Genomic DNA, 11081 nt, shown 5'->3' with positions numbered 1-11081 from the left:
GATACCCCTGTTTGACTGGACAAGAGCTGCCTGTACCACCGTGTCAAAAGGCTGTCCAACTACATGGCAGGACGATGACTGAGGTAAGGAAGCTTTTACTCGTTTCGATTGGTCTGCTGGGCTGTTCTGTCGTTATGCTTGAATTTGTTTTCCATTTTCAAGGAGCGTATCGCGTTTGTTTGATGTTGCTTGAATGAATGCCCTAAAGTAATCAACCACTTCGTAATAGTCCTCAACGACTGCAAGGACTTTGCATCAATCGTATATGATCGTCTAGCTATCATCAATTATTATTTTATTTCATGAGAAATGTATTTTTATCCCTGTGATAATTATGTGAACTCCACGACACTCTTCCTGTAGTATGATGTCAAATACAATGGGATCCACAAACGCAGTGCCAGTGTACTAGTAGTAGTAGGACTAGGAGGATTGCTTGTATGCCAATGACAAGAAAAAGCTTCTCAAGCTAATACCAAGAGTGCATAAACAAGAGTATGCAACTGTGATCTCTTTTCTATGGACCAGATGCGCGGCGCGCTGCCTTCATTACATCATTCAGCTGCTGTCCGCGCACTGCGGAAAATCAAACACCGCACTCTTCCTCTGGTTTGAAATGAACTTTCGTACGGAACTGGAGTTCACGCGCCAGAATTTAGAGATCGCGTAGGTACTTGAACGAATCGAGCAAAAACAGATGGGCTCGTACGAGAAATTGTGAGTTTGAATGCATGCTTTCAGAGCGTGATGAAGGCAAGTTACGTAATGAAGGCAGCGCGCCACGCACTGACCCATAACCACAGTTGCATACTCTTGTTTATGCACTCTTGCTAATACTCGTATTCCCTGAAGTAACCATTTTGATGTCACGAACATGACATTGTGTCAGTGAAACTGCCTCGTGACAACAAATCATTGCATTTCCATCTTGGGGAAGACTGACTGACAGCAACGCTGTACAGATTGTTCAAATCATCTCATTTCAATTTAGTTGCAGTGAAGTGAAACACTGTTTACACTACATGTATGTTGGTGTGTCTGTGCGTCTTGAGTGTGCACAAACGATCTTATTCCTCATATTACTAATAGATTATTGTCCCCACCATCACCTGTTCACAGGTCTTTGAGTGGATTGATTTTCATTGAGCATCACATTCGTTGAGAACTTGGTAGTTGTGTGCTCCCATGCATCATTACGGTAATAAGCGTATCCTTGTGCTATCTATTTGTTGCAGGTGTGCTGATCTTCAGAAGCTTGCGGAACTGAGTGCTGCTGAACATTTGCATGGCCATGAGCAATGGTGAAGCTTGCTATTGCACTCTCAGCATGTGCTAGTATTATGCTGACCACTGCACTATGTTACTCTCTTACACTACTACGTGTATGTAAACGTGCGTGTACCCGTCCCCGTACGCATTCGTTTCGTATAATTATTTGTTATCCCTCTTGACTTTACATGTAAATGGCTGGACGTTTGCATGGCTGTTGGAGTTGCGTGTGTATTGTGTCTCTACTCTTTTCTTGGTGTTTTCTTGGCGTTGTATAAGTTTGTGTGTGTGTGTGTGTGTGTGTGTGTGTGTGTGTGTGTGTGTGTGTGTGTGTGTGTGTGTGTGCGCGCGCGCACAATAATATGAAAACAAATAATTAATCCTGGGCTCTCCATTATTCTCTTTCGATTCTTGGTTTTTTTCTAGGTATTTTCTTGGCGTTGTGTGGGTGTGTGCATGTGTGTGTGCGTGCACAATAATTTGGCAACACCACATGATTGAGATATTGTAATTTGCAGCGTCTGCGAAGAGACCACTTGATTTGAGGATGGTGTTTGTAGGGTTTTTCATGTAATGAAGTGGCTGCAGTGGTGCCTCAATACATATTTTTTTTATCTTGAGAAGTGAATGATGTAAAGGATTAAAGGGAGAGACCGCATTCTGGTTAATATTCACTGCTTACAGCAGATCCTATGTCTATTTTCGAACTCGATAGGGGATGCCTAATTGGCTGGACTTTATACAGGGGGTGTAGTCCACATAAAGACTCTTTATAGTTGATTTCAAAGTTTGGACTCCGTACAGTTGATTTTGGACCAATGGACTCTATATAGGGGTGAAGCCAATTGGCTGGACTCTATACAGGGAGTGATGTCCATCGAAACTTTGAGCTCACAGTTGATTTCAAGTTTGGACTCTGTACAGTGGATTTTGGACCAATGGACTCTATATAGGGGTTGGACATCATATAGGGGCTGGACGCTCTACTGAGTCCAACACATATATTATGCCAGCCAAGTGACATCCCTGCAAATGTTGCTCTCACTGCTTTCTGTGCATATGCTACCAGTAAGCCCTTTCGAATAGGTGCACCCTGCTCTTGCCTCACCACAAGTCTCCAGCGAGACGTCCGCCTCACACCTATCTGCATTTTTAAGCCCAGCTGCCTTCGTGATCTCGGCACCTATGCCCGCGACAGAAAACAATGGAGTAACATCTGCTTAGCCATTTAGTTTAGTACTGCTCTTCTTAAATTTGACCTTTATTACTAGTAAATAATCGACGCGGAGACAACAATTTTATAATAGCTATAAAGAGAACAAATTCTGCTGTCATCGCCACACTACAACAAAGTCATGAAGGTTTACCAAAATCGATTTTCTTGTCACAATCATCAGTGGAAAGCCGTGACTGAAGAATAACCATGCCAAATCAATACTTTATATACATTTAATAAATGTGTTACGAGAACGAAACAAAGTGCTAAAAATAGAATGAGGGAAGGTGAGACAATAGAAGTAAAGTGAGAGCTAAGTGCAACAGGGGTGAGGAACTAATTGCAACGCTAGACCTGTGTAGTTAGACAAACAATCATGCTGTGCACCTACGAAAACAATCTTAACGCAACTACATGTTTCTTCTGCTTACAAAGATCAGGCTTATGCAAACGAATACAAACAGCCTCAAGTACTTTCAACTGACTAGCGTACCGTGCACGACAAAGAACAGAAAAACTAAAATCATCATACACCTGCAGACACTTAGGGTGAGACAACAGATGAAGAAAAACGGCAGACTTCTTGCGATCACAATCACCATCCGATTCCTCGTCTCCACCAACCGCAACCTCGTCCCCCGTCTCATCTTCCAACTCGTCCTCAGTGTCGTCCTCCGTGTCATTCTCCTCATCACCACCGATCGGTCCCAGGCTCGCTTCACTTTGCTGAACCTCTGTTCGTTGACTCCTCCTTTGATCTTGATGGTAATTTGTTACCATTGTTGTTGTTGTCATTGTTGTTGTTCCTGTTGTTGCCAAATCTTCTGTTCCCAGTGTCTTCGCCGGTGCTTGACATCCAGTACTGTAATAATTCATTGAATAATTAGCCGTTGATCGTCTAGGTCTTTGAATGTTGATCATGTTGTTTTCTCTGTTGAATTCCGTTTCCTTCAGCTTTCTTTCTTCTAGTTCATGTTCAGTGCTTACCTCATCCATATTTGCCCGTGCCAGCGACACCACAGACTCAGCCCCAGCACTGCCGATGGCAGATGCAGGTGGCGGTTCTGGGGGAGGCAATGGCAACGATGGCGATGGGGGCACCACCATGATCACCTCGCCGCAGCGTCCACTTTGGTCTTGAGCTGGATGTTGTTGTGGTGTACTTTCTTGTGTTGTTATGGTGCATTGTGTTATAACGTTAGTGACAATGTGCACATTATCCATCTCCACGGCTCTCGATACGGGTAATGGAGGCACTATTGCCGTCGACGGCAATTGTGCTAACGATGGCTCTGGTCGAGGGTTCTTAGGTGGCCTGCCGCGTTTGGGTCGCAGTGCCCGTGCCGAGCCAGTCAGCATGTGCAGTGGGACGTGCTGCTTGATACGTGCGTTCAGATGTTGAAGAGTCCTACCAACGTACCGACTACCGCATTGTCGGCACTCAAATTGGTACAGTACTGGATGTCAAGCACCGGCGAAGACACTGGGAACAGAAGATTTGGCAACAACAGGAACAACAACAATGACAACAACAACAATGGTAACAAATTACCATCAAGATCAAAGGAGGAGTCAACGAACAGAGGTTCAGCAACGTGAAGCGAGCCTGGGACCGATCGGTGGTGATGAGGAGAATGACACGGAGGACGACACTGAGGACGAGTTGGAAGATGAGACGGGGGACGAGGTTGCGGTTGGTGGAGACGAGGAATCGGATGGTGATTGTGATCGTAAGAAGTCTGCCGTTTTTCTTCATCTGTTGTCTCACCCTAAGTGTCTGCAGGTGTATGATGATTTTAGTTTTTCTGTTCTTTGTCATGCACGGTACGCTAGTCAGTTGAAAGTACTTGAGGCTGTTTGTATTCGTTTGCATAAGCCTGATCTTTGTAAGCAGAAGAAACATTTAGTTGCGTTAAGATTGTTTTCGTAGGTGCACAGCATGATTGTTTGTCTAACTACACAGTTCTAGCGTTGCAATTAGTTCCTCACCCCTGTTGCACTTAGCTCTCACTTTACTTCTATTGTCTCACCTTCCCTCATTCTATTTTTAGCACTTTGTTTCGTTCTCGTAAAACATTTATTAAATGTATATAAAGTATTGATTTGGCATGGTTATTCTTCAGTCACGGCTTTCCACTGATGATTGTGACAAGAAAATCGATTTTGGTAAACCTTCATGACTTTGTTGTAGTGTGGCGATGACAGCAGAATTTGTTCTCTTTATAGCTTTATTACTAGACTCTTCTTTTCTTTTTCATTTCGTTCTCCCACTCTCACACACACATGCTCGCAGTTAATTCTGCCGTCGTGAGTCCCATTCGGGACGGATACGAGAATAATAATAATAATAAACTCCCTCATTGATTTTTTCCATCTTCTCTTTGTGCCTTGTTTATGATTGTATTTTCCTCTTCCTTCTTTTCTTATATCACCAACTTCATCATTTTGCGAGAACTGTGGCAATACGCCCATTGAGAAGGCAGATTTTGGCTGTGCTTCTGGTGAAGTAAAATAAAGCTAAACAATCAAACAAACAAACTTGCTTTCAAACAAGAAATCTGCTCACTGCTGATTAACTCAATCTGCTCCTGCAGCGCTCACCATCTCCCATACTTGTTAAGTTCAAAGTGATGTAAATCACTTTCCAACTGTTTAACCCACAATCTCACCTTCTCATCAATTTATCTCTTATTGGCGATGGTGCCATCGTGAGAATAAAGAATTCAAACTTACAACTCTAGCTCATTGCACTACACTGACTGATGGTGCTGACGTCATACAAATAACTGGCTAATAGCTCTAGCACATCTTGGATACGCACTCCAACAGCCTTCCAACTTCGGAGGTTCTAAGTTATAGAAATAACATAAGGAGGGGAAGCTGAGCGCAACCAAGATAAGCACGAGTTGAAAGTCTCAGCCGTGAAGGACTTTGGCAGATGTTCTCGCATGTCCATGCCGATACTGGCAAAACCATTGGACAATACGGTCAACCCACGATTCAAGTTGGAAGGCGGTGGGAGTGCACATCCAGGATGTGCTAGAGCTATTAGCCAGTTATTTGTAGAACTTCAGTATGGTCGGTCAGTGTCGTGCAATGTTATTGCATGAGCTGAGTGTGTAGTAACTGGTGGTGTTATTGGACATTATAGAGTAACTTGCAGTTCTTTGGTCCTTTTTCTTTTCCATAAATTAACAGGGCCTGACGGTATTTCTGCTTGCGTCCCTAAGGAATGTGCTCATGAGCTCGCATAGCGACTGTCCAAATTATTTGCTTTATGCTTCCGGTTTTGAGTACAACCTAGGATGTGGAAGACGGCCACCGTGGTTCCTCTCCACAAGCGATCTTCCTGCTCAACCCTTACGAACTACAGGCCCGTATCCTTACTGTGAAAAATCTCGAAAGTCATGGAAACTATTGTAAACAGACACATCGTAAAGTATTTTGAGGACCACCACCTGCTTACGTCGCACCAGTTTGGATTTCACAGAGGCCTCGGAACATCGGACGCTTTGCAAGCTCTGTGGGAACCTGGACACCCGTTCCCTACAGTTGCTCGTTGGAGGGCGGACATCATCTACGTATATGACCTCCACTAAAGTCCTCCAGGGAAGCATTATTGGACCAACGCTTCTCCTGGCGAACGTCAACGAAGCGCCAGATGTTCTCGCTGACGGCGCCAGCTTGGAGGTCTATACTGATGAAACAACTTTGTACAGCTTAGTCACCTCCCAGCAGACCCCAGACGTCGCCACGCAGTCTCTGCAGGTGTCCGTTGACTGACTGCACGAGCGGGGCCGTACATGGAAAGTAATGTTTGAACCGACCAAATCCCAGTCCATGACAGCCACCCTCAGACACGCGGGCTTAGATCTCCCCCACTCCTTTTTGGTGGCACAATCTTTCTAACTAACACTTGGGCACGCTGACTGAGAAGTAATTTGTGCCGGCAGTCTTTGTGACCTGATTCATAGTATCGCTGCTGTTGACGACAATGACTCTTTGCTTGATTGTCTCCTTCAGGAATTTGCAAGAATGTAGATGGAGTGGATACTACTAGTGTTCTTACTATAAATGATGCTGGTTCAGCGCAGTGTATGTCAGGATACACCCAGAGAGATCCCAAACCTGCATATTGCCAGAACGGAAGCTGGGTTAATTTCCCTATCTGCAAACGTAAGCCGTTTACAGTCGTCTATATAATTATCAAGCCTGCCTTCTAAATCATGATTATGTACAAAATTTAAAAAAGAGAAGAAACACAAGAGAACGAGTTATGTAGCAACTATCCACGACTGTAACAAGATGACCTAGCTCTAACACACCTCTCGTGGATAGTTGCTGCATAACTCGTTCTCATGTGTTTCTTCTCTTTTTAACATCAATTATTGCTCGGTATCCGATTTGAAATGCAAAGAATTCTATGTATTTATACACAACCAGAATGTCAGTGAAGCGTGAATGTATATGTCTTTGGTTTCTGGTTGGAAGATACAGACCCTTTTATCAGCTGTTTTGCCATGCCAAAACGCATAAGAGAAGGTGATATTGAATGGTATAATCTAATGGACATGGTTCAGAACGGCTCATCCATAATTTTATTTTACCCTCCTATATTCCAGTTCTTTTGCAGCGTTTGTGCAAGGACTTTGGGAAGCGTTCTTCTCCGCATATTTGTACATGGTCTTGTCCAAGTTCTACCATTCTTACTCATACTTCTCTACAGTACTATATTTGCCTCTTAACGCATCTATACAAAGCTCTTCATTCTGGTTTATTCATTAGAAGACAATGGTGAAAGTCATGAGAACACTTTCGAGTTAACTATTTCCTCCTTAAACTAAAATTTCGTGACTTTTCGACATAACTTTTCAAGGAGTTACGGTGCTCAACGAAAGTGTTCTTTTGGAAGAGAAACACTTCAACACATTCAATCAACATATCTACAGGATCAATTCGTGGGAGTAGAGTCTCAGTCTGGGTCGCCATCGCTTGACTCATCGCAGCTGAAACCGTTCCAAGTGACAGGTCGATCGACGCGATGTCGTATTTTACGGAGAAGCTTTTCCGCGTCCCTGATCGTCTTCGCTCTTACCTAAATGCCTTCTCCAACATCTCGGCGAAGACCATGATAAGTGCTGCAGCGCTGGTACTCATTACTGCCTCCCTCTCGCTCGAGGATACCCGGGAACAACAAACACAGACAATGCCAAGCATTTCAAATTTCCCCCGAGGGATATTATAGTTGTACCAGCACTTCCCTACTGCCGCGATCATATTCTCCTTTGCGACCAAGGATGCGTCAAGGCTGCTGGGAAAGGCGAGATCATTCACGTTGAGGTCTGGGCTCTGCAGTGGCTGAACGACTTCTATTTTGAACTTGTTCATCTTGCTCCGCTGCGCGAAGTGACGATTGTCACATCATCTCTGCGTTTTGGAGTTTGGACATCTTGCGAAACTGTTTGCATGCAGACTGGCGGTTCGGGGATGGTGAATATTTCAAAGCGCTATTTGAAAGCGCTACCTGCTCTAATCGTTTTCATATCCACCAAAATTGATCGCAAAGTTTTTGTTAACGGAGGAAGTCCGATAAATAAGTTATCCTTGGCTCGTATTCTTGCACACCTGATAAGCCGTCCTTATCTATACAGTGAAACGATAGTTGTGTGAAACTTCTGCTTGTCACTGCTGCTTTATAGCCGAATAGTACCTCCCTCTGGCATCAGTCCTCATTTTCTCATTTCTCTCTGATTGGTAATTCTGTTCAAACTTGGCTTGTAATTACCGGTACATATAATTATTTCCTATTGACTACTTTTCCACTTACTCTATTACCATCATAATATTGGGCATAAATGGCCGTTTGATTTGCAATGTAAAATAAAACTTCAAACAAAAAAACTTACTGTCCATGGTCTAAACGGTCATACTCAGTATGAGTCATAGTCACAGTGGAGTGCTCTTTTACTGAGACGTTCACTTTTTTTATTGAGTCTTGTTCGTATAGCTTCCCAATTAATTGATTTAGAATGGAAACAAGTTAAGAGTAACTCTCCACCACTGGAACTAGATACTATGTAGAGTCAGAAACTGTAACTCGTTTCCTTTTTATGTCCTTTTTTCCTTTCTACATTTAATATTGGCTCAATACCCGAGTTTCAAATTGCACACCATTAATTGATCTTTGAATTTTTGATCCAACAAAGCTGTGTAAAATGTTGCTTTGCGTCCTTGTCATTTTATAATTTTACATGATATTCTTTATTGAAAGTCTAGTCCTATGGTTAAACTAGACGGCAGCATTGCTTATATATCTGGTGAATTACAATATGAACAAGCAAACAAACAAACCTATTTTCTTTGTTTACTGGTAATTTGTCCTGCAGCCAACCAACCTGCAGCAACTTATACTTCAGGTGAGCGAAACATATTTTTGGATTTTGTTTCATGTGTTTTATAACCCTAAAATGTATAATGCATTCAGTGGTTTAATGTTCACTAGTTGAGGGAATGATAAAGGGGAAAGTTCGAAGAAATATTTGTTGGTAACCACCAGGTCCGAACCAGGGACCTATCGTTCCAGGCTAGTGATGATGCTCCCAATGGCAAATAAGGTGATGGTGGCAATGGCAAACAATGTGATGATGCGAATGGTGGCTGCATCACCAACGCGACTTTAGTTAGTGGTTTATGCCCTGACTGTGGAGCTGCTACCTCACATGTCTGCATTGCCCTGGATGTGGAGCAGCTACCTCACATGTCTGCATTGCCCTGGCTGTGGAGCTGCTACCTCACATGTCTGCATTGCCCTGGCTGTGGAGCTCCTACCTCACATGTCTGCATTGCCCTGGCTGTGGAGCAGCTACCTCACATGTCTGCATTGCCCTGGCTGTGGAGCTGCTACCTCACATGTCTGCATTACCCTGGCTGTGGAGCTGCTACCTCACATGTCTGCATTGCCCTGGCTGTGGAGCTGCTACCTCACATGTCTGCATTGCCCTGGCTGTGGAGCTGCTACCTCACATGTCTGCATTGCCCTGGCTGTGGAGCTGCTACCTCACATGTCTGCATTGCCCTGGCTGTGGAGCTGCTACCTCACATGTCTTGCTTCTTGTCTGGATAGGAGTTGATGAGGGGAGCATAGTGACAGGTCAGCACATCTGCAAAGCAGTGATGGGTACGAGTTTGTCTAGCTCATCAGTTCCATCATCTTGAACCACCCAGCCGGGATTACACTGGACTGGTGTCAGGCAGGCCACGGATGTGTAGTGTAGTGTGCTTATACCTAAGATAACCAGCTTGTGACAAGGAGAAGTCTGTGCGCCGTGGACGAGCTCTGAATCGTGGAGCAGGTAGTCATTATAATAGAAGACTTGACTACGTTCATTAGTGAGGCAAGGGACAATGTAGCCCGTCTCCGGCGGAGTGTAAGCAATCTCTCAAGCCTAGTCATGAAGCTAAGGCAAAAGGTAATATCACCGGAGGAGTCCATGACTTTGGCAGACAAAGCCAGTAATGACAAGAAAACGGCCAAATCATAGTCTCATACGACAAGTCAAAATCAAAGTAAAGGTTGAAGCTCGGCATGGGTCCCAAATCTGCTTTTGAGTAAACAAATTCTTTGAGCTTCGATACAATTTACCCTCACCGTAGAAAGAATACGACTCACTCTCAAGGCCATGGCCTGGACAAGCCATCCGTGTGACTCCGACGACTTTTTAGATCCGTAGACCCCTATCCCCTGTGAGAGGTGATAGAGGGCGGCGGTGACTCCTGCTGTCAAATATAATGGTTGAGCGTAAACATTCTAAACATACCACATGTCACAACGTATCTACAAGAAGGCGATTGATCGACGTGCATCACGTAGCTTCAGTGCAATGACTTGTTCTCACTGTAGTGTGTTTCAAAAGTCCAGACCTCTGGTTTCAAAAACCGTTAGGCCAGCATCTATACCACATCAAATTTGTGATCACTCTGTGCATACAATTTTCGAAATTGGGCGTCTGTTATCCCACCGCTTAGACATTTACATGAGAAAAATTGCGTGAGCTGCTTGAGCAATATTCCGAAGAAATTTCTCAAAAAGCTCAAACCAAATTTGAATTATTCGAAAAAGTCTAGAGGTCTTTATTTTTGAAGCGCACTATAACACTGTTTCTGTGTCTCGTGCATGTACCGGTAAGTGTTCACGTCCGTGAGCCAGTCAAATGTCAGGGTAGTCGGCCGACAGCACCAGTTCCAACGTTTGGATAAGCCACCTTCTTGAATATTTTATCCGCACAGCTTGATTGCCAAAAAAAAACAATGAAAAAAGGTTGGATTTCAAGGTTATAATTTAAACCCACAGCTGGATGGTCCGCAGAAAGCATTCACAACCACACGGCACATATGAATAGCGGATTTCTGATTAAATAATCGATATAGGCTTCCAGTTTTAAAACACGGGAGAGGGCCAGAAACCTGGCCCAAAATACATATCCGTGCACTTTAGAACAGCCTCTGCTCGTATTACAGTCTTGGTCACGGACGCCAAGAAGGTCGCGGAAGAATCGTTCTGGCCTGACGAAGTTGGCCGTACTGTAAGAGAGTGGCG

The 11081-nt window shown here is 44.0% G+C and overlaps 1 protein-coding gene across 1 annotated transcript in view; it reads left to right on the top strand.

Moving 5' to 3' along the window:
• Positions 1–6514: 6514 nt before the first annotated feature.
• LOC135810922 (uncharacterized) overlaps positions 6515–11081 on the top strand; it is a 42470-nt gene continuing 37903 nt past the window's right edge. The window contains exons 1-2 of the mRNA XM_065324306.1: positions 6515–6661; positions 8872–8901. Of these exons, the coding sequence (XP_065180378.1) occupies positions 6583–6661; positions 8872–8901 (109 nt within the window). The 5' untranslated portion in view covers positions 6515–6582. The remainder of the gene's footprint in view (positions 6662–8871; positions 8902–11081) is intronic.

This window comes from Sycon ciliatum, chromosome 2, assembly GCF_964019385.1.
Source record: "Sycon ciliatum chromosome 2, ocSycCili1.1, whole genome shotgun sequence".
In the NCBI taxonomy this organism is placed as follows: domain Eukaryota; kingdom Metazoa; phylum Porifera; class Calcarea; order Leucosolenida; family Sycettidae; genus Sycon; species Sycon ciliatum.
The sequence above is the reverse complement of the archived record's forward strand: the minus strand, read 5'-3'. Positions and strand labels throughout refer to the sequence as shown.